This window comes from Rutidosis leptorrhynchoides, chromosome 2, assembly GCF_046630445.1.
Source record: "Rutidosis leptorrhynchoides isolate AG116_Rl617_1_P2 chromosome 2, CSIRO_AGI_Rlap_v1, whole genome shotgun sequence".
NCBI lineage: Eukaryota > Viridiplantae > Streptophyta > Magnoliopsida > Asterales > Asteraceae > Rutidosis > Rutidosis leptorrhynchoides.
In genome coordinates this window covers 655,746,635-655,772,483 of record NC_092334.1, presented here as the reverse complement: position 1 = coordinate 655,772,483, position 25,849 = coordinate 655,746,635, and the positions used below count along the sequence as shown (strand labels likewise).

At 31.0% G+C, this 25,849-nt stretch overlaps 2 protein-coding genes across 2 annotated transcripts; both read right to left on the bottom strand.

Annotated features, from left to right (window-relative positions):
* Positions 1 to 2,505: 2,505 nt before the first annotated feature.
* LOC139893814 (E3 ubiquitin-protein ligase CIP8) lies at positions 2,506 to 3,827 on the bottom strand. The gene has a single exon (XM_071877004.1). It carries the CDS (start codon positions 3,696 to 3,698, stop codon positions 2,640 to 2,642), a length of 1,059 nt encoding a protein of 352 aa, XP_071733105.1. The 5' UTR covers positions 3,699 to 3,827; the 3' UTR covers positions 2,506 to 2,639.
* Positions 3,828 to 21,260: 17,433 nt separating this feature from the next.
* LOC139890173 (uncharacterized) lies at positions 21,261 to 24,862 on the bottom strand. The gene is made up of 3 exons (XM_071873069.1): positions 24,474 to 24,862; positions 21,977 to 22,043; positions 21,261 to 21,314 (listed from the first exon to the last, which is right to left on the bottom strand). The coding sequence occupies exons 1-3, from the start codon at positions 24,860 to 24,862 to the stop codon at positions 21,261 to 21,263; spliced, it is 510 nt and encodes a 169-aa protein (XP_071729170.1).
* Positions 24,863 to 25,849: the final 987 nt, after the last annotated feature.

The following is a 25,849-nucleotide window of genomic DNA, read 5'->3' as shown; positions in this document are numbered from 1 at the left end:
CTTCTTTTTTATATAATATTTGATAGAATTTATATGTATTAGGCTTTATACGTGCTTTCATTATTATAATTTTTATCAAATAATATAGAGTACAAATAAAGTTATTTAAAATAAAGCTGAAAAAAAATAATCCAGAAGTCAAACTAGGTTCATGTGCATGATACATGTCGAAAGTTTACACGATTTGTAACCTAATAACCATCGGCGTAACAAAGAAAAACTACAAAGACCATTTACGTAAGAAGCACATGAACCATGCTAATAATCCGACACAAACCAAAGGAACCATCTACGTAATTTTTACTTATGGAAATTAAGGGACTATAGTTATTGACGAACTCACGAGAAACACTCTCGGCATTATATTTGGGATGGTTGAACAAAAATGATACCAAAAGACTCCCCCAGAGAGTTGTAAATCATTCAAATGAAAGTGTACAAAAAGGTTTGTGGACCATATTGCAAAGAAGATGTTACCTGAAAATCTATATGCTACCGGAAGTTATTTGTTTTTATGTCTGCTAAATATAATTAAACCGAATTATAGTATTAGTATAAATTAATATCCCGTATTATTCATTTTACATATAACTAAAATCACATCACATTAGTACATATTACTCATAAAGTTAATACATTCACGAGATAAATATAATATAAATATAAATAAATATAAATTAAATATATTACTTATAATAATAATAGTATTACTTATTACTTATAACTATAATAAATAAATATAAATATTAATAATATTGGTAATAATAAAATAAATGATAATAAAACACATATCTAAGAAAAATTCAAGCTTATTTATCTTTTATGTTGTCTGACAGCAACAAACAAACACCACCTAAGTGGAGTGGCAAATGTTAGGCTATGGAGATAAGCATAGTTGCAAAACTATTTCTGTGTTATCACTTATGAGTACACCCTGCTCCCATAAAGCAAGATCTTTGCAGAGGGGTTTGAGTGTCAAGTACTCGTGTATGGCACTAAATTACACCCAATTAATGTATGGAATTCATCGGTTAAAGTTAGGAAGAAAAAAAAAAAACGTGTGTTTCCATTCTATATCGTTTCCGATTTTATTATACGTATATATTTTTTTTTTTTTTTTTGAAAGGCTTATTATACGTATATTACAGTGAAACAGGTACACACAATCGCTAGTGGTTCGAATACGGTATTACAATGTACACACTAATTACATAATATAGATCCAAAGAGACACTTAGCCATATCAGCTGTCTAGCAACTAGCAAAGTTAGGTGTCTAGTAAAGAACCCCTAGCATGAACAAAACAGCCTCTATCTAAAACGTTTTCAAAGATGTCATTATTCTACCCTGGTAGATGTTGGGTAGTTGAATGCCATGAATTAACATGAGAAAATATCATCAATTGGTATTTTCATGCTAACCTAGATCCACTTAAAGTCAATATGCACATAAAGAAGCAGGCACAAATTAAGTGAATGTGACATTTAGTTTAATATTATACGCGATTTACTGTTTACTTTCCACTAACACAATTTACTGTTTACCGTTTAAGTGAATGATTTGTTTCTGTCGAGCTCTTAATTCATTAAGTAAAACTGTTGTTTTTTTGTCAAAATTGGTCTGTTTCTAAGAGAGAGAGAATGAGACACCCTTCCCAAACAAAAGCAAATGGAAAGCGGACTTAATAGAGACTCAAGTGTCCTATATATTGCAATGACCTGGTGAGTTAAACATGACACAGAACGTATATATAGGTGTTACTGGTTTATATCGGATATAGACATCAAAACAATGCTACACATTATCTAAACTAACTGAAACTTCAGCCAACTCTGCATAAGGTTTTAATGAAGCACTTAGATAATGTTCAATTAAGCTATAATAATAAAAAGATAAAATAAATAAATAAAACCTAATAAACCATTTAGGGTTACTGTATTACATAAATAACAGCGCTTCACAAAGCATGTCGATTAAACTTTAAAGATCCAAAAGGAGTAACATTAGCTAAATTATCCAACTAGCATCTGTAGGTATTGTGTTGATTCATAAAAGTCATGAAATAAGACCATGAAAAGAGCATCATAATTTTGAACCTTTTTAATGCTAAACTAGACAAATTACCATCAATAATGTAGGTACAGAATCACAAAACTTACAGGCAACATCTTATATCATCACATGATACTAAATTAAGATCATTTTGAAGGTTCTCTTCAGGCTGGGTTCGCAACGATATGGGCACATGATACAATTAAACCAGTTATACATTAACCAACAGAACTTAACTAAAAATTCATAAGTCACACTCGTAAAAAATAATCACATTCAAGACTAACGGCGCCCATTTTAATCGTTTTCCAAACTACCAACGAAAACAAATACTCTGTATCACCTAACTTCACCCTGCCCTAAGTTTTAGTGTTCTAAAAAGTATTCCGTACAATGTCAATCATCATAGAGGCAAAAGCACATATATCAAACGTAAACCAACAAAAACCAAACGAAATTCTCAAATCAAGTAACATTATTATTTACGAAAATTAAATCATCAACCATTAATTCATATAAGTAGCATAAAAAACAGAATCCAATATCCGAACTTACAACATAACCAAGAAACGCCTAAACGCCAATCCTTAATCACCACCACCACCACCAGACGTTGAAGATGCATTTGCAGTCAAATCATTCAATCTCTTCTTTCTGTCTTCTTCATACTCAGGATCATCAGTAGGCAATTCAAACCTGCAAATTGGACAAGTATTCCTAGAACCTAACCAAGGCACAATACAATCTTGATGATACATATGTCCACATGGCAATTGCTTCACAACCTCTTTCTCATTATTAAACACTTTATCTTTACATATTGCACAAACTTCACTATCATTCACAATTACCTCAACAGTAGGTAGCCCTTCCACTGCAGATTTTGCAGCAGGTGGTGATCCTCTTTTTGAGCCGTTATCACTCTCAGCTAGGGTTTGCAATAATGCTTCATATCCAGCTGCATCAACATAATCACCTGGATTACCTATATACCGATCATTTTCACCAATTTGAAACCTGAATTCAATCGAGTGATCCTCCAGTCCCATTAATATCTCCGCCAAATCGAGACCTCCATTTCCACGCGTTAACGCACGTGTTGCAAAATCACGGAGCCGGAGACGAATTACATCACGCCGTTGTCTTCTCCGCTCATCTTCATCGTCAGATCTATCATCCTCATCGTTATTGATATCCTCTTCATTATCCTCTTCATCCTCCTCGTCATCTTCGTTGTTATTGTTTTCATCATCGTTATCACTCAACGCGTCGAGTTCAATACGAAGGTGATCGATGTCGTTTTCGCGATCATCGGATGGAGGTAAAGGAGGCGCGTCGTTGTCACGCGCGGATTGAGCGATTAGCCTAAGGACTTGAAGGAATTCGTGGCCGAAATTAGGTTGATCGTCGTCGTCGTCATCAGTTGGTTGAAGAAGATTGTGATGGTGATGAACGGCTGAGATCAACTCAACGAATCCATTTTTACATTCGAAACAGATGACGTCAGGTTGGTCAGGTAGGGTTTCGATTGGGACACGTTTGTCGCACTGATAGCACCAGTATTCAGTTGGTGGATCACCGACTGACGGAGGGGTTGGTGGCGGCGGTGGTGGTGTGTGGGATGGTGGTGACGGAGATTCAGCCATGATTGATTTGGGTAGGGATTGCGGTGGTGCCTAGAGGAGGCCAGTGAGACTTTGGAGAAACCGGATTTAGGTTTTATGCGTTTTAAACCCCACGACTTTTTTGTAGATTTTATATTTTATTTTTTATAAAACAACAACAACAACAACAATCCCCAATCCAACGAAAGGGCAACAACAATACCGGTTTTATTTTTTATAAAACCGGATTTAGTTTTATTTTTTATAAAACTAAAACTAAAATTTTTAAAATTATATTTTAAATTTTTTTTTTTTGAAAGGCAGTATATTTATTAAAACTCTAACAGAATTACAACATGGGATATGCTTACAACGAAAGAGCAAAATTATATTTTAATTTATATATATTTATTATAATTATTTATATATTATATTATACATATATACAATTGAGCAAATTTGAGTTACTATTCATGAACAGTAACTCACTTTCATGCTTGGAGAAGTTGTACGTTTCGCTTAAATCGTTGTATCCACTAACACCCTTTAGTATCAAATGTCAAACACCCCAAACTCCAGGGGCTAAAGCGAAACTTACATATTTCTAAATAAAAAAACTTAAAAAATAATCACACAAATCTTCAACGGACCATATTTTCTCAATCGCCACGCGTTATATTTTTCCGAAACCAAAGTTCAACTCGAAATAATTTTACGAACACAACGCAACTACCTATACACAAAATGAAAGTTTTTCAAAAAACGCTAAATATCTCGGGCTATTATGTTTTAGGGTGCCTTATTAAATTGTGTTAATATATTCCGAATGTTATGGTCATGTTGGATAACTTTCGCTAACAACAAGCGCAGGAAAGACATTCCAAGATCAAAAAGAGCATGTAATTATGCAATGTATGCAAACTCATATAATAACCTTTTGTATGTATGTGATTTTTCTAAATTCTTAAGTTTACCGCATCATCGCGTGGTGAACCAATTGCTTATTAATTATACATTACATAACAAGATTTGTTGGCAACTACGCGTTACCATGCCTTTTTTGTGCGTTTTTATGTGTGTTAATGGTTATATGTACATTACAATTTTTTAGCAAAAGAATGTAGCAGTTTCTGATACTATTGTTTCTAGTACGTAAATTTAGATAAAAATGAAAAATGCCCTACTTCTTTTGATACAATTAGGGTCTGTTCCCTAGTTTTTTATAAAGGAAATGAAATGAAAGGAAGGAGAATAAAAGGGGGGGATTTCAAATCCTTACAATTTGGAAGGAATAGATGAAGAGTAAATACACATCCATTTCTTTCCCTTTCTTTTCTGTCAAAACTTGGGAACACATTTCTGATTTTGATTTTCTTCCAAATCAATCTCTTTCTCTCCAAATAACAACTCTGGAACAGTGTGACGACCCGACAATTTCCGACCAAATTTAAACTTATTCTTAATATGATTTTGATACGATAAGCAAAGTCTGTAATGTTGAGTTTTGAAAAGTTTGAAACTATGTTCATATATTCAATTGACCTTGACTATTCCCGACGATTCACGAACAAGTGTGTAAATATATAAATGTATACATATCTAAATAAATATAAATGAGGGTATAGAAAATAATAAAATATAAATGAATCAGTAGAATTAAAATGTAAAAGTAATAACTAGAATAATTAAGTTCCATTAGAATAAAAACATAAATGTATATATGATATAAATCCATATATGCATAGATAAATAGGAATTCTATTTATGACTATTATATTGTAAAATATATGATATATATAAATATTAAATATACAATATGTATAATCATATCATATATAATATGATTAATAAATTAAAAGTAATTGCAAGTTGAATATAGTTGATAGATTAATATCATTAACAATACTTTCATTATAAAGGATAATATTAATATTTGTACAATTAATATTGTTAATATAGAATATATATGTACATAGAGGTAAAACTTGATATATACAGGTATTATTAATATTAGTGATATTATTATCATTTTTATTTCTATTATTATTATTATTATTATTATTATTATTAGTTTTATTAATTACTAATATTATTTATAGAAATTTAAGTGATACAAACTATTTCCTATCCCTTTCATTCTGTAGAAACTTTTGTAATTGTCCCAAATTTTGGAAACCAGTCGAATATGTTAACATTACAAATCCAAATGCAGTTAAATGTATACATCCGTTTATATTGTTTTTATATAATCGACTGATTTAAAACTCTTGTGCTTACTGCCTTTTAATCTGTTAAACATCAATTTCATGTCCATATCACAAATCTTTTAGAATCTAATTTAAACTGTTAGTGTTTCTTTCTCTCCCACTTGCACACACTTGAATTCATAAGGAGTATAAATTATATTTATATACATATAAGCATATAGGCATAAATATGATCAACCATCATTTTGAACCCATCACTACTATCTTACAACCATCCTTTCTTTTTCTTCTCTATCACCATACTATCATCTTCTCCAACCACCACCTACACTTCCATCGTACGCCATTTCCATCATAGTAAACCGACACTACAAACTCACGTACGCATGCTTAATGCTTTCGGTGCTTGGTTAGCCAACACCATTAACCATCACTATCCTTGTTACATCTTCTTGTGATCGACCCATAACCAGCTTCTCGTTCGACACAACCCAACAACATCTGCTCGATGTTTCTTTCTGTTTTAATCACAAACAAACGACAACCCGAACCCCACCTTGATCTTTTCTCTGTGTAATTAAGAAACAACCTTGCAACCACCACTACAGGTATTCTTTCGGTTTCTCGAGCAACCTCGAATCATTATCATTTGCTTGTTAAATGTTTCTTTTGTTTATATATGTGAATGAGATCAGGACATATGAACTATCATCGATTAGTTAATGGCCATTGTTACTTTTTTGTTCTTTTCTTTATAGATCGAGCACCACCATCACCCCTTAAACCCGTTCATTACTTCTTGTTTTCCTCCCCTCGTTTCCGTCGAGATCTCTCAACTCACGAACAACAATTCGATTCCATGGTCGAGTTCCACAAAAACAGAAACCCATATTTGTTTCTTGGATTGCTCGCGAGCTCGAAACCAAAACACCCATTCGAGTCATCGTTACCTGCTATACCTGCAAAAAACCACATCGAAAATTAACCTACAACTATTACTTCTTATGCGACTGCAGTGACTTATTTCTCCTACTGCAGTCCCTTCGTTTCTGTTTGAAGAAGCAGCTTTGCTACGGCTATCCTACGTGTCAAGTTCAATTCGAGAACCACACGCACCACCATGGTTATATTACTGTTGCTGTGCTACTGCTGCTATACTCTTTATTTTTGGTTCAATAAATTAAGGTGTATGGATGATGATGAAATAGAAGAAAGAGAGTTACGATTGATGATGAAATAATCGAAGATGATAAACGAATGATGAGGGTAATGATCAAGGATGAACCGATACAATACTTTTGTTTATTTTATAGTTAATGGAATGTACAGCTGGTGCTTCCTATTTTCCTGTTTCTTAATTCCTCGTTACCGCAATCATGCTGCAAAAACAATTCGCATCACTTTGGGTCGTATTATTTGTGTTGGACTGCTAAACTTTTGGGCTGCCGAGTTATTTTTGATTGGGCCGAGATCTAAGTAGTTGTGTGACGATCGCTCCAAATCCATATGGACGAACACGTCATTCATTGATTTCATTGCGAGGTATTTGACCTCTATATGATACGTTTTGTAAACATTGCATTCTTTTCAAAAGGTACACAATAAATGAATATCAATTTCTAAGGTTTTCAACGTTTGATGATTTCTACATATAGACAATCACCATAAATAATAGTTTACCATAATACATCCGTTGACAATGAAGTCAAAATAAGATACACGGTGATGATTTTGTGAATGCAAAGTTTTCTTGAATAAAGCATGTATGACTCCATGCACATAGCTTGTATCACATATAAGCAAACAGCGGAAGACTTCTAGAAACCTGAGAATAAACATGCTTAAAAGTGTCAACACAAAGGTTGGTGATTTCATAGTTTTAATGTTGCGCATAATCTGTATATAAAGGTGGATCACAAGATTTCAGTTGTTCAATCCAGAAACGTTTATCAAAATATTCTACGAAATTGAGCACCCTGGTAACTAAACTTAACGTATATATATATTTTATACCCTTTGTATAATCATCTTAATAATACACGCAAACCAACGTGTACGCTTCTCAAATAGCATACGTCCGTTAAAAGGCTAGTGCTCTAGCTCGGACGGGGATATCAAGCCCTATGGATCCATATACTACTACTCGCGCCCACCAGTTCTTATAACTGGCAGTTACTAGTTACCAAAGCTAAGGGATTTTCGGTTCAAACTCAGTGTAGAATTTAGTATGTACTTGTATCCATTGCGTTTAAAATAAAGTGCATGTATTCTCAGCTCAAAAATATATTGCAAAAGCAATTAAAAAGTGATCAATGAAACTCACCTTAGCAGCATATAAAGTCGTTAACCAAAATGTGATCGAAACTCGGATTACCAAATAACCGTAGATCTCAACCTAGAGAACATATGTTGGTCAATAAATGTCTATCAAGCTAGGTCAGGTCATGGTGTATAACAATCCTAATGCTCGAGATCGACATACAAAAGTTATCCAAAGTAGTTTCAAAAAGTCAATTTTGACAATAGTTCAACAAAACGAGACATACCTTATATAAGAATTCATTTACTCGGTTGGTAATATTCAAAAATCCCATTTATCAATCTCGTAAACAAGTTGTTTAAATCTTAATTGTAGATTCAAAAGCAATTTCAATTAACGTTAATCATAATTCAGTTGATCATATCTTTTAATCCGTTCATCGAAATTATTCGATATCTAAATGAAAAGTTATTGATTTTTCGCTAGCTTTCCAAAAACATGTATATCATATACTTTTTACTAGTAATATATGTATTTACTTCGTGATTCATCATAACTGTTTAACGATAAAATTTAGCATACAAGCATGCATAAATGTATATACTCGAGCACTAGACATGGATACACAATTAATGTATAAAAGATAAAATATGAGTGCTTACATATCAATATTGAGATTCAATATTGTAGGAAAGTACGTAGACGCAACAGAGATGATAAACACTAGATTTGATTCACAAATATACCCCCGAACATTACCCATAACCTCCTTGACAATAACCTATAATTTCCTTAGCTCTATCCCGCTCAAAAACCCATTTTGAAGGTGACACGCTCATAACCTCGTCGTAGTATTTTAGGTATATATACTACTAATAATAATATTATAATAAGATTAATAATAATAATATTAATCTTAATAATAATAATAATAATAATAATAATAATAATAATAATAATAATAATAATAATAATAATAATAATAATATAAAAAAATAATAATACAGAGGAATGAATCGAGCTTTTATAGTATGTGGCCTGCTACAGTACCTCATGCGATCGCATGAGTTTTCAGTGTTTTTGCCATGCGATCGCATGGCCGCCTTATCCTGTTTTTGTTTGCTAGTTCGTCGACATCAAATAGTGTCTTACTGTAACAAATAGTGTTTTACTGTAGCAAATAGTGTGTTACTGTAGCAAATCACTGTAGCAAGTCGTTTTCACTACTGTAGCAAAATACGGTTTCACTGTAGCAAATAGTGTTTTACTGTAGCAAATACTGTTTTACGGTAGGAAAGTCATTTTACTGTAGCAAATAGTGTTTTACGGTAGGAAAGTCGTTTTTACTTGTACATATATATATATACATACATATAATTGTTCATGAATCGTCGAGAGCAGTCAAATGTAATTTAATACATGAAACAGTTCTAAAATTTTAAGATTCAACTTCATAGACTTTGCTTATCGTGTCGGAAACATTAAATCATTTAAAGATAAAGTTTAAATTTGGTCAGAAATTTCCGGGTCATCACAAGTTGGGCCGTGACTCAACTATCTTTTCTGTTGGGCTGCTACCATACCATTGATTTGTGTTTTGGGTTAATGATAAAAACGGGTTAATAAATTCGAGTCCTAGCTTAAATCAGAAAGAGAAGGGACAGTGTAATGGTTTAAGGTGTTAGCAATTAGCGGGAGGTCATGAGTTCAAGCCTGGGCGGCGCACTTTATGTTCTTTATTTTTTTGGAAGCTTACTTATAACAACCCTCACTTTTCAACTTCCGATTTTACTAAAATACTTAGAGTTGTTATATACGAATAAATTTAACGTTGACCGAATAAACGTACGCTTAAAATAAATAATATAATTATAAATATTATAAATATTATAAATAAGATTATGATACATAATATAACATAATTACATCAATGAATATATATATAATATTTATATTACTTTTGTTATTTAGTTAATAGAATATATAATTAACTAAATAATACATAATATTATAACATTTATAAAACTAATAAAAACTATAAATTAATAATCATAAATTTTAATTTTTATAAAAACTAAATATAATAATAATTTTTATATAAAATTCGTATTTAATAATTAAACAAATATAGAAATAAAATGTTAAATGTTCTTAGAAATATATTAAACAAATTTTTTTTTAGAATTTTATACAAAAAAAAAAATCAAAACTATATCTACTTTTAATAAATAAATACAAAAATACAAACTACTTTTTCTTTTAAGATTTACTTTTAATAAAAATATAAACTACTTTTATTTTAAGATTTACTTTTAATAAAAATACAAACTACTTTTATTTTAAGATTTACTTTTAATAAAAATACAAACTACTTTTTCTTATTTTAACTTTTAAGATTTACTTTTAATAAAAATACAAAATACTTTTTCTTATTTTAACTTTTATGATTTTACTTTTAATAAAAATACAAACTACTTTTTCTTATTTTAACTTTTAAGATTTACTTTTAATAAAAATACAAAATACTTTTTCTTATTTTAACTTTTAAGATTTACTTTTAATAAAAATACAAAATAATTTTTCTTATTTTAACTTTTATGATTTACTTATTTTATTTTAATTTTTTTTACCTAACATTTTCAACTATAAATACCACATACATTTCTCATTTCAAACTTACACCTTAATCTCTCATTTCTCTCTTAAAGAACTACTTCTAGTTAATATCTCGGTCACTTACTTGCTTTACTTTCCTTTCTTACGTGGAATACTTCAACTGCTATTTAAGGTGAGTTTCATTTGCTCCCTTTTTATATATATTTTTGGGTTGAGAATACATGCGCTGATTTATAAATGTTTTACGAAATAGGCACAAGTACTAAAACTAATTCTATGTGGGTTTAAACCAGAAATATACCCTTAGCTTGGTAACATTAAACTACTTGTCTATGTACGGTAGGCGCGAATCCTAAAGATAGATCTATTGGGTCTGACAAACCCCATCCTGAGTATGGGATGCTTTAGTACTTCGAGGTTATTTTAAACACACCTGATCTGGTGTACTTCAGAGGGTAAAACATGAACGTTAAGGCTTGTTACCGGGTGCCTACAACTTATAGAATGCTTTTATACAGTTGCTAGTGTACGGATATTTATGAAACTGAAATCTTGTGGCCTATTATTATAACGGAAATGATTGATTTTGATAAACTAATGAACTCACCAACCTTTTTGGTTGACACTTTAAGCATGTTTTGTCTCAGGTGACGAATAAGATGATTGCCATGATTGCTACCTGATGAATTGAATGCTGCTACATGGAGTCTTCATTTCATTACATTTACTTTGCATTAAGACTATTATTATTATTTCAGTTTAAATTTGATGTAAAACTTTTAATGCTTCCGCTGTTTTATTAATAAATGTTTTATTCAAAACGTCTCATATAGAGTCGTTCTCGTTTATACAACTGTGATTTGATATAATTAGTCACAAATACCCTAGGCCCTAATTTGGGGGTGTGACAGATTGGTATCAGAGCAGGTTGTTGTAGAAAACCAGGATTGCATTTTATGTGTGCCTTATACAATTAGGTACCTTAGCAATGTAGGACTACAACTTTCCTTGACCATAGTGCCTTTAATTATTGCCTTTAATTGATAAATGCTACACTATACCTTAGAAACTATACTTAAATCTTAAGATTATAACATACACGATAATGTGAAATTACTCGAACGTCAACGCTACTTAAGGCCTAGGGTGATCCTTGGTACCACTATGGGACGCTTGTGGATTTCGAATGCCAAACTTAGATTTTGGTCGAGAATTCCTGGGCCAACCGGTAACAATTGATCATTCAAGTGACTCGGCGGTGGCATAGATGTTTGGGTATGGTGCACAATATCAAACCTGACTATAGTGATCATACAACACTTAGTCACTTACGCACTTAATAAGTGGTGAACTTATTAAGAACAACTCACCTAGTCATCTATCCTGGTTTTGTGTATTACATATGTATTACATGAAATATTATCCAAGATTTTTGAAACTCCTATAATTCATACTCAAACGTATATAACTCCCTGTTATATCACGAACCTATATGCCTTATGCCTTTATGCATCGGTTTGCGAACCGGGAAATGTCATTGGGTTATCACAGTATACGAATTGAAAGTCTTTAATCGAAAGATTATTAGATTACATACTTATCATTTTATAATCTCGACACGTCATACTGCCATTATTAGAGTATAGACAAATCATATCTTAGCATATCTATTCCCAATAGACCTTGTCTAACACTTTTCCTAAATTTCCTCCGTAAATTACGGAAATCTTTCTGCTATATATACGTATTCAAGGAGATGAATATATCATTCAATATTCAACACCCATTTCATATCAAACCCTATTCCAAACACATAATATGGATTTCTCACCTAATTCCTCAAGTTCTTCTAGCTCCAAAGATAGCGTGACAGGAGCACACCCACCGATCAATTACCGTGATTTCTTTAGAAAATGGGGATGGGTTCGCGAAATACTCACCCTATGGAGAAATGAAGAAGGTACTCCTTATCACGAGCCAAACTTACCACCAAACATCGGAGTACTCGATCCTCTTACTGGCGAACCTGTTCGCAATACCGTTTTCACTCTTTTCGCAAGGATTTTCCGCCTCGAAGGTCGACTCGATGTAACCAACGACAATATTCGTCCTCTACTCTCGAATTCTAACCAGAAAGGGTTATTAGAAGAAGTTAGAAGACTTCGAACTAAATATCAAGAATTGACAAACCTTACAGAGGAATGGGTAGAACAAATCCATAGACTCGAGCGTAAAGTAGAAACCCTGGAGGAAATAGTGCGCGATTTGGTAGCTAGGCTCACACTTACTAACCAAGTACCATAAGCAGCACCAACAGCAGCACCAGCACCAGCACCAGCACCAGCACCACCAGTACTATCAGCATCACCACCAACAGCATCAGCTTCACCAACAACAACATCAGCATCCCACGTCTCAACATCATAATCGGTACCTCAAACATCGACATCATACGCCCATAGATACTAAGGAATATTAGTAATAATGAGTTAAGATGTATTGACTCATTCTTCCTGAAGAATTATATATGTATACTTTATATATATATGGTTTGGAACAATAATAAATCTTTTCGTACTAAACTATTACGTGTGAATCTTAACTAGTATGTACTACTTGGTTAATTCATATCACTAATACGCTATGATGTACATCCTTCGTTAATGACTTAACAATCATTAATCATTGCTTCAGTACAATAAACTCCATTTCATAATAAACTAAGTGTATTATTCAAATGCATGTGTGATTTTACACTCCTATTTTTCGATGTACTCGAAAATTTCTCGAAAACATCATTTGTGCCTTATGAATTTCACAAGAAATCCACGAGCATCAACATCATTTACTGAGGTATATTAATAACAATGAACGATGAAGTATTGATTCATAACTTCATTAAAGAAATATTCCGCGATGATTATGTAATCTCTAAAGTTTTGGAGATTATTTATTCTCGTTTCAACCGTAAATCAAATGAGTTTAATATTATATTAACTTATTAAATCCATAATTACATCTGAAGAAAATATATATGTATGTATATTTTCATAAAGATTGTATTTAAAATTTCTTTTGTACAAACTGTTAATTGTGAAAATATTTTAACGGGTAGGTAATACCCAAGAAATATCTAACATTCACATTAATATATTACATTGTACATTCTTCAAAATCCTTAAAAACATATCAGATTGATAATCAATGATTCAGATCAGTTAACCTTGAGAATGCTGATGAAGCAGCAAAAGCTGTAGATGGCCTTAATGACCAGAAGCTTGATTATAAAGAATTGTGTGTTGGAAAAGCTCAAAAAGAATATCTGGTATTGAAAGACGGATTGAGCAAAACATGAAGGAGACCAAGGACAAATCCCAAGGACTAAACCTATAACCAAAGAATCTAGATGATTCGATTTCTGAAGGAAATCACAGAAGATCTTTTTACGCATTCTAAATCCTTACAGAAGAATTTCTTCATTATCCATCGATTTTAGAAATTCTAAAATATCATCATATCTTTCGTTATAAATATCCTCGATATTTCTAAAGATATCTTCATAACGATTCTTGTCCGCAATTAATTATCTCTTTGCAATATCTTTATTACATCATAAAGGAAAACTGTTTAAGTTTCTATATTCCGTAAAATTTAAATTCAAATTTTGAATGATTTGAAGTAGTGTTGAGAATTGAAGCATGAGTTAGTATAATATAATGACGTCAGGCCAACATGATTATATTACAGTAAGTCATGCTAAATTTTTAATGGAAGATGATGATTCATAGACTTTATAATCATCATTTGCCATGTTACACGACTCTTACATTCTACTTAATCTCTGAACATATCAAGCAAATATATTCTTGATAGTTCTATCCTCAGTAATTCTGGTAATTTACCAAATCAAATTTTGATATTACGCTTAGAACAGTAGGTCCATTCGAAACTTCATACCTACAAATTCTGGACCATTACTCGCTTTACTTAGAGTCGAGAGGAGAATAAAAAGGCAAAGAGCTCCGACATATAAGGGAAAATATGTAGCCCGATAACGATACCGAAATTACAAACCGTGTATATCAATACGTATTGCAACGTAAAGACATGGGAGAATTAAAAACACTATAACCCCAAGGTAATAGTAGAAGAAAACAAATTCCTCTAGTGGTAAATGAAAAAGAAGAATGACTGAAATGATAGTCAGAAAAATATCCAGGATAAGAACTGGATGGAGCATTCTCACAATCTTTGGAAGTATGAATTGAGGAAGAAAGTATAGAAGTGGTGAAGATAATGAAACGGAAGAAGCTAATTTATAGCAAAATTCCAAACACAGCAATTGAAGCAATTCACCTCATTTAATCAAAGAAAATTTCAAATTCCTTAATTACCGGAGAATCAAATCTTATGGATTACGAAAATTTCCTTTAATCCCTTGAATTCCAAAAATCAATCGTGACTACGTCAAAAGTTAAGGCGAACATTTAATTTCTCATTCACTCTTTTACAATAGCTTCGTTTATACGCTTCCTATAATCAAATCGTTTTATCCATATTATTCAGTAGTGATAAAACTTTATTTTTTCAACTTATATTAATCATTACAATATTCTTGTTGTAAACAATGATGATCTCTATCAAACTTCATGACTATAATTTTCATGAACTACTCTCTGTTTTGTCTACCCTAATATTGTGACATAAACACTCAAAGTTTTAAATAAGCTCAATACTATTCATAACACATTTCATGTGTTCAGTTTACTAAAATGCTCGTATAACACCATCATCCCTTTTGAGGATAACCTAGTCAAATGACACTCTTATTAATCCTTTAGATAACCTCCGCATTAATGATAAAATGCACTTTATAGAAGAACCTGTAAGAAATTAGGGTTCGTATTATTTAAATGCATGAAACAGAACAATATTCTATCCGTTGGAATTCACGAAAGGCCCCGAACCTAGCTGGGAACGTGAAGACCAGATAAAACGTAAATATCCTCGTTTAGGTACGAACAACGCTGATTGATGGCAAAAACTAAATTTCGGGACGAAATTTCTTTTAACGGGTAGGTACTATAACAACCCTCACTTTTCGACTTCCGATTTTACTAAAATACCTAGAGTTGTTATATACGAATAAATTTAACGTTGACCGAATAAACGTACGCTTAAAATAAATAATATAATTATAAATATTATAAATAAGATTATGATATATAATATAACATAATTACATCAATGAATATATATATATATATAATATTTATATTACTTTTGTTATTTAGTTAATAGAATATATAATTAACTAAATAATACATAATATTATAACATTTATAAAACTAATAAAAACTATAAATTAATAATCATAAATTTTAATTTTTATAAAAACTAAATATAATAATAATTTTTATATAAAATTAGTATTTAATAATTAAACAAATATAGAAATAAAATGTTAAATGTTCTTAGAAATATATTAAACAAATTTTTTTTTTAGAATTTTATACAAAAAAAAAATAAAAACTATATCTACTTTTAATAAATAAATACAAAAATACAAACTACTTTTTCTTTTAAGATTTACTTTTAATAAAAATACAAACTACTTTTATTTTAAGATTTACTTTTAATAAAAATACAAACTACTTTTATTTTAAGATTTACTTTTAATAAAAATACAAACTACTTTTTCTTATTTTAACTTTTAAGATTTACTTTTAATAAAAATACAAAATACTTTTTCTTATTTTAACTTTTATGATTTTACTTTTAATAAAAATACAAACTACTTTTTCTTATTTTAACTTTTAAGATTTACTTTTAATAAAAATACAAAATACTTTTTCTTATTTTAACTTTTATGATTTACTTATTTTATTTTAATTTTTTTTACCTAACATTTTCAACTATAAATACCACATACATTTCTCATTTCAAACTTACACCTTAATCTCTCATTTCTCTCTTAAAGAACTACTTCTAGTTAATATCTCGGTCACTTACTTGCTTTACTTTCCTTTCTTGCGTGGAATACTTCAACTGCTATTTAAGGTGAGTTTCATTTGCTCCCTTTTTATATATATTTTTGGGCTGAGAATACATGCACTGATTTATAAATGTTTTACGAAATAGGCACAAGTACTAAAACTAATTCTATGTGGGTTTAAACCAGAAATATACCCTTAGCTTGGTAACATTAAACTACTTGTCTATGTACGGTAGGCGCGAATCCTAAAGATAGATCTATTGGGTCTGACAAACCCCATCCTGACTATGGGATGCTTTAGTACTTCGAGGTTATTTTAAACACACCTGATCTGGTGTACTTCAGAGGGTAAAACATGAACGTTAAGGCTTGTTACCGGGTGCCTACAACTTATAGAATGCTTTTATACACTTGCTAGTGTACGGATATTTATGAAACTGAAATCTTGTGGCCTATTATTATAACGGAAATGATTGATTTTGATAAACTAATGAACTCACCAACCTTTTTGGTTGACACTTTAAGCATGTTTTGTCTCAGGTGACGAATAAGATGATTGCCATGATTGCTACCTGATGAATTGAATGCTGCTACATGGAGTCTTCATTTCATTACATTTACTTTGCATTAAGACTATTATTATTATTTCAGTTTAAAATTGATGTAAAACTTTTAATGCTTCCGCTGTTTTATTAATAAATGTTTTATTCAAAACGTCTCATATAGAGTCGTTCTCGTTTATACAACTGTGATTTGATATAATTAGTCACAAATACCCTAGGCCCTAATTTGGGGGTGTGACATTACTTTTGAGGTAGTAAACTTAATTTTATTATTTGTTATTATTATTAATTGATGTTGTTATTAAGTTAATAATTATTATCACTACAATTAGTAATATGATTATTAGTATAACTAATAGTAGAATGATTAATAGTAGTATCATTAGTAGTATTACTAGTATTATCATTTAAGTATTATTATCATAGTTATTATTATTATTATTATTATTATTATTAGTAATAACATAATTTTAAGGTTATTATTACTCCTTATTAGTATTAGGTATGATTATCAATATTATTATTTTTATTATAAAAATAATATAACTTATTATTATTATGAACATTATCCTTAACAAGATTATTTTTATATATTATTATCAATATTTTTACTATCAATACTATTATTATTATGATTAGTATTATGAAAATATTACAACTTCTTATTATTAATACTATTTTACAAGTAAAGTATTAGTGATATAAAAACATATCTTAATATAACCATATATATAAATATAAATTTTAATACATTATATAATATTTTAAGCATTAATATATAAAATTATAATGAATGACATATATTATATATACATTCTAATTAAAATACTTTATTAAGAATATGATATATAAATACTAAAATATATAAAATAATTATAATTACTTATTAATATAACAAGTATATTAATAATATTAAAACTTGTTTAGATATTATTATATGTGTTAATATATATATACATGATATAGGTTCGTGAATCTGAGGTCAACCCTGCATTGTTCAGTTGTTCAATATAGTCATATGTATTTTTACTACAAAATACATTAGGTGAGTTTCATTTGCTCCCTTTTACTCATTACATTTTTGGGCTGAGAATACATGCAAATGCTTTATTAACTGTTTTACAATATTTATATGCGTGAGTTTCATTTGTTTTTTTTTTAAATGCTTTTGCAATATATATTTTTGGGACTGAGAATACATGCGCTGCTTTTATAACTGTTTTACGAAATAGACACAAGTAAATGAAACTACATTCTATGGCTGGATTATTAAACCGAATATGCCCCTTATTAGTCTGGTAATCTAAGAATTAGGGAACAGACACCCTAATTGACGCGAATCCTAAAGATAGATCTATCGGGCCCAACAATCCCCATCCAAAGTACCGGATGCTTTAGTACTTCGAAATTTATATCATGTCCGAAGGAGGATCCCAGAATGATGGGGATATTCTTGTATGCATATTGTGAATGTCGGTTACCAGGTGTTCAATCCATATGAATGATTATTTTTGTCTCTATGTACGGGACGTATATTTATGAGAACTGAAAATGAAATCTTGTGGTCTATTAAAATGATGGAAATGATTATTTATGTTAAACTAATGAACTCGCCAACCTTTTGGTTGACACTTTAAAGCATGTCTATTCTCAGGTATGAAAGAAATCTTCCGATGTGCATTTACTCATCTTAGAGATATTACTTGGAGTCATTCATGACATATTTCAAAAGACGTTGCATTCGAGTCGTTGAGTTCATCAAGATTATTATTAAGTCAATTATAGTAAGATATATTATGAAATGGTATACAGGTCGTCAACTTTCGATGTAATGAAAGATTGTCTTTTCAAAAACGAATGCAATGTTTGTAAAATGTATCATATAGAAGTCAAGTTCCTCGCGATGTAATTAACTGTTGTGTATCGTTTATAATCGATATGGACTTCGTCCGGATGGATTAGGACGGGTCTTTACAAACAGAGCTTTAAGTTTGCGACAAAACCTAAGATTGGATCACCGATCCAATTTAACTGAATAATACAAAAATAAAATTATATTTTATTTAAAAAAATTGTTGTGAGGTTTTAAAAAATGTTAAAAAGATAAGAAGAGAAAAATAAAAGTATGAATACTAAAATAAAATTAAGAAAAATAAACATGTCAAAAAGAAAAATAAAAGGGAAAACACTTATAAAATTAGGGATGGAGTTAACCCTTTGCCGAAATCAACATGAGAGCAAAAAAAAAAAAAAAAAAAAAATCACAGCCAAGAATCAAACTCGCAACGTATATGCTAGAAGGCAAAGGGCTAATAGTTGAACTATTGTTCCAATTCATTTTATTTTCCACGAATTTATTACTTATCCGTGAACTTGACGTTTATTTAAAAAAATATGTAACATTTATGAAAAGTACTATGTATTTTAGTACATATGACAATTATGGAGAGTCCTCATGGTTTGTATCATACTAGCCTTTAAGAGCCCGTGCGTTGCACGGTGGGCCCTAATAAGACTAAGTATAAAATCAAAATGAACTTATCAACATTATCGAAGCCACATTAATATAAGACATCATACTTGATAATAAAAAAAACAATATTTTTCATTCAACTAATGCATTTAAGTTTTAGTAAGGATTGTGCTAAACATTTATATAGATAGAAAGCACGTTCATTAAAGTTGCTTGAAAGACAATGAGGGTTATATGCATTACAAAATTCAAAACAGTCACAAATCATAGTATCAAATTATTGATACAAATTATTGAAACATGATCACAATCCACAATCCACCAAAAGCTAATATAAAATATTCATGAGCTTCTTTGTATGCATAGAATCATCAAGTATAGGTCATTGTAAAAGCTGTAATGGAACTTGACTGTCATTGATTGTCAAGTAGGCAATAAAGTTTTGGGAAGCATAGAAATGACTTGACAGTCACTTATCAAACTTATGACTACGAAAGGAAGTTACATAATGAACGAATCACTTCACACTCACTTTCAGTATGATACTTATGAGACTATAGTTTTAGTATACGGTTGTTAAATCTCCCCGTTAACCTACTAAAAACAAATACAACAGAGAAGCTCACTAATAAAATCTCACACCAATACATACAATCAATTTCGAATATATATCCGTATTAAGAAGAAATTGAACATTTTACTCTAAATTCCTTTATTAAAATCGACTATTACTTTAAAACATACAACATAATCTATTATTACTTTAAAACAAACAACATAATCATAATCATTCGAGGAGCCTGTGATTGTTACCGAAAAACATGCAACATTAATGTGAGTATGCGACAGGAGGAAAACAATAATCAAAGATGATTACCGGAGATAGGAGCACAAAAATGAATCGAGACAGCCGACCCAAATCCTTCTTCGTCAGCTGCAACATTCAGCATGTTGTGCATACCGTAGAATAGATAAACATAAGCATGGCCTCCTGGTCCAAACAATAAAACAAAAAGAAAAAAAAAACTCATTAAAAAAGCATGTGATTGTTACCTTAATGAAACTTGTTGCAAACTATGATAACTTTTGACCTCTACTCTAGTATTCCTTCAAAATAACACACATTATTTCAAATGCAACTTGTGAAAAAATGCCTTTACGATCACAGAAACTCTGGGCTGTCCAAAAATCATCTATTATGATGTTTCTATTTAAACTGTCAAATAACATGTTATAGATACTTTTTTGTGTATGTAACATCAAGATACAAAATCAATCAGCACCATCTATATATATATATATATATATATATATATATATAAAGGAATATATGCAAATTTACTCCACATTCCACTCCTTGATGATCGAAAAAAAAAGCAAGACAATGTCAATTAAAAAAAAGGAAAAATAAAGTAAATCAAAGGAACTCACCTTAATCAAGAGAAAATCGCTAAATCGCCGTTCTTCATCATCATTGTTGAACCGCTCCATTATCGTCCCATTCCTGATACATGTTGTCCACCTGCTTCTGCAAAGCATTTAACCTGAATTAAAATGTTACAATTAAATAGAAGTTGATTTTTAATATCTTGCTGTTATACCTTGATGAAAAGAGTACAGAGAGAAAAGAAGCCCTCTGTTGATGAAATTTTTTGTGCATCAACTTGTAGCAAGGGCTTTATATATTCGAAGACCAGTAGTAACTCTTTCAGATTATTTCATGGTGTCGCGGCAACATTTATAAATCAAACCCTACAGATGTAAGCATCAATGAATCAGATAATTTCAACAACTTTGAAACACCGAACCCAAAATAAAAAAAAAACCCTAACCTAAATTGTGCGATTAACAAAAGTAAAAATTGATGTATCTGTGACGATTCAAATTTAAATTTAAGTCGAACATCATAACAAAATTGAAACTTATATATATGTCAATGTCAGATGATATCAACGTATTCATTTGTTGTCAAAAAAATTCCAGATTCTATCGAATATGCCTATTTTCACCAAGAATAAATTTTACTCCCTGTATCAAACAATAATGTTACACTTGTGTATAAAGTTATAATAAAACTATAATAGAAGATATATGTACAGTCAATAAGATTAGAGTATAGGATGCAGAAGAATGAAAATTTAATAGCTAAGCTTTACAAAGTCTAGAAATTTGAACAAAGATACCATACTCATTTGTTCCATCTAACATTTGTCAATTGTTCAAGCTTTATAGCAATAAAATGACCAATTGGGCTAAAAGTTGATGTTGTATATCTGCATTAACATTGACAAAATCGTTGTTCAAATCAACACGTTCAACCATCAAAATGATTTAAACAATGAAACATTTTTTGTTAATGAAACCTTTTTCACCTTTAATTTTTCAAAACATTACCTTTTGGAGTGTATTCAAGCACTTATAAACATATTGTAATAATACATATAAAATAGAAGCACAATATTTCAAACAGTCAAATCATGCAAATATGAACATCAAATTAAATAAGCATTGAAAGTAGTAAAATTATTATGAAAAAAAGAGTCGGACGTTTGTTAAACACCTGATAATTTGTTAACCATCAACTCACTTCCTCAGCTCATCAAGTTCGTAGTAAGTCTAGAAAACTCAGTATCGTTAAAGCGGCGTAGTGGAAACAAATGTTGTGGTGATGGTTCCATGCTCTGTTCCTTGCCTCCATGAAGGCGTATGGACCTAAACTCATACATAATACATAATTAGTTAAAACATTCTTAAACAAACAAAATACATTGTCAATCAAGGTATTACATAGTATCACAATCATATCAACCCTAAAAAATAAGATTTAAATTAGCAATTCCATTATTTAAGCATTTATTCTATAACTTTAAACCTTAATTATTTATCGATTTTCAAATTTATTTAGAGCCATCTTTTGTAATTGTAGTCGATGGTTCACTCTCGACAGCCACCAATACGATGCTTTCACATTCGATTACCTGGAGCTGCATCACTGCAAGTCCACCACACTCCTGCACCCTCATTCTCATCAATCAAATCAAATATATAATGTAAAATGTTGCATAATTATACTGACCAAGATCGAACTAAATTTGAAGGAGAAAAATATAGGGCTTTCTAGTAAAACTTATCAAGATTCCTTAACTATAGGTGCTTCTAAAAAACCCACCTTAAGTGCCATTACATACAAAAATGAAACACAAACATTCTCAGTTCAAACCTTTACCTTATAAACTCACTTTTTTGAATTAAATCAGTTCAATTGATCCGAAATAACCTCAACTGATCCTACAAAAACAACAAAGTTAAGAGTAGTCAACAGAATGATATCTGCTTCGATCAATCGTATATAAATAAACATACAAAATCATACATGCTTTGATCTGATCAACAATCGCTTATAAATAAACCATCAATCGTTGGATCTGCTTTGATATGCTTCGATGTGCTTAGATATGAAAAGATGAACAATCAGACATTGTCAAAATTACAAAATTGAACAAATTCAAAATCAATCAAAGTAAACCCTTTGATCAATCATACCTGGATTGAAATAGATGGATGAAACTGATGATGATTTTTTGTAAGTAGATGATAATGAAGAATCAATCGATGGATATGGATTTTTTTTGTTTGAATCGAGTACCTCCATGGATACATTATTCAATTTTAACGGATCCCATGATTTTAACGATGGATAAACAAACCCTAATTTGTTGATGAAGAAATTGACACTTCAGGATATGTACCTGACTTAAATAATCGCGAATACGGTTCTGAAAACCTAAAGGTGGCCTCGAATTGGGATGAACCGCTGCCATTGGGAAACCGTGTTCAGCGATAATAGCAGAAAGGAGGTTGAAGGAGATGAAAAGAATGTAGAGGGTTCGGTGAAAAAAATTGTGGAGCGGAGGATAATCCGTAATTTTAGTTGGTTTTTAAAAAAAAAATAGAAAATCAGAGAATGAAGACACGTGGCGATTGGATGGAGTCTAGGATTGTGGGTCTGACACATGGGATGTAAACACCATGCTTTATGTGGGGAAGGGAAGGGATTATTTTATTCTCATCCCATAATTTTTTTACTTCTCGTCGTTTAACAAAGTTAAGTGAGGAGTTTTCATGGTTATTAAAATTTTTGTTAAATTCCCTCGTATGTTATGCACCTGAAGGTAAAACGGTCATTTAAGATGTTCCTTCTCTTTTATCTTCTAAAATCTATATGTTAATTTAATACAAGAACATATATACCAAATGTAAGCATAGCTTGTTTCATGTCCCCTTTCTCATTTAGGGGTGTTTGAATTTACGTTTTTAAAATTGATTATGCGTTTTGAATAATTATAATCAAATAATCAACTATAGTAAAACGTGGTATAGACGAATGGTGTTTGGGTTAAATTATGAAGTTTGATATCGCAATAATCAGATAATCAATTGTTTGAGTATTTGGAAAATCTATCTTTTTCAAGGCTTACTTGGTAAAATGACTAAAATAGACATCTTATTGTTAAAGTAAGTTTCACTAATTTTTTTTAACATATATTATATAACATAATAGTATAAATACTATAATAATAATTAATAATTAATTAAAATTAATATAAATTTTTTTTTCATTTTTTTTGACCAGTAAATATAAATTTTTATTGAAAAAACCCTCACTAGCAATGCGCTAGAATGGAAAAAACAAAACAACTTACAACGGCTTCACAAGCCAATCAATCCATCTAATGTTACATTTTCCCCTATTACAAAGCCAACTAAAGGAAAAGTAACGAATAGAATCAAATAAAGTATTTTTCTTCATGGAGCGAGACCCGAACAGAGTATCATTGCAAAATCTCCAAACATGCCAAAGTAAGGAAGCCACAATAACATATAGCCTATTTTTCGAGTCAATAGATGAGGACCAAGAGTCAAACCAACCAATCCAATCCGACCATGAAGAGAACTCACGAAGTTCATTCACATCGACCCAAATTCTCATCTTTCGCCAAATCTCTTTAGAAAAATCGCACGAAAACAATAAGTGGTCCAAAGATTCCACCGTATAATCACATAACAAGCAACCAATGTGTTCAATTTCCATATCGCGAGCAGAAAAATTAAGACGCGTTGGTAGCCTATTCCAAGCCACTCGCCAAATAAAAATATTAAGTTTCCTTGGTAATATTTTTTGCCATCTAGTTGCAATATTAGACATGGGTAAAATAATGTTGTCAATACTTATCCGAGTGCAACTAACTGTGAATAGCCCATCACTAGCTAGAGACCATTCCCACTTATCATTATTATCAGTTAGACAAAGTTGGCCCAACTCCTCTGATAGAATACTGACAGCATGCGCATTCCTGGGCCCAATGGACTGGCGTGTCCAGTCCCACACCCATGAATTGTTTATGAACCTATCTGCAATGGAGCAATCTGGGCAAGAATCCAAATGGAACAATCTATTGAATTTAATACATAACGGCCATCACCTCTCCAATTATCTTTCCAAAATTTTATAGATCTACCATTACCCACTTTAATTCGAGCGACGTTATTCGGGATAATCTCTTGATGTTTCAACTTTAAATACGAGTTCACAATGGACTACCAAGTAGAAGTTCCATTACGAAAATTACCATCTAGGCCACCTTGTGATCCGTAAATGGCGCGAATAATCTTACACCATAATGAGTCTTTATTAGTTAAAAAACGCCATACCCACTTTAACAAAAGTGCATTGTTGAAAGCTCGAATACTTCCGACATTTAACCCACCATGATCAAGAAGGCGCCAACACTTGATCCCACCGAATCCAATGCATCTTCTTATTATTTATAGTCGAACCCCAAAAAAAACTAGCTCGTAACCCCTCAAGTTCATTAATCACTGTATCCGGGCACTTATAAAGTGAGAAAAAATAAATACCAACGATCCCAACACCGATTTGACAAGAGTCAATCGACCACCTATAGATAACATACTAGAAAAAATTCGACCGCGCGTTGCTGCGGTTGTATTCAACGCGCGGTCGGATTTGGATATACGTTGTTTGGTACCTAATATATCTAGTAGGTTGGGTTGTTTG

Excerpts from the sequence above, each read along its gene's own strand:
- LOC139893814 (XM_071877004.1), bottom strand. The coding sequence starts at position 3,698 with ATGGCTGAATCTCCGTCACCACCATCCCACACACCACCACCGCCGCCA.
- LOC139890173 (XM_071873069.1), bottom strand. The coding sequence starts at position 24,862 with ATGGAAATTGAACACATTGGTTGCTTGTTATGTGATTATACGGTGGAA. Across the intron at positions 22,044-24,473 it reads GATTGGCTTGTGAAGCCGTT|ATATACAACATCAACTTTTA; the intron begins GTAAGTTGTTTT and ends ATGTTAATGCAG. Across the intron at positions 21,315-21,976 it reads AGCTTGAACAATTGACAAAT|GTTAAATGCTTTGCAGAAGC; the intron begins GTTAGATGGAAC and ends ATTTTAATTCAG.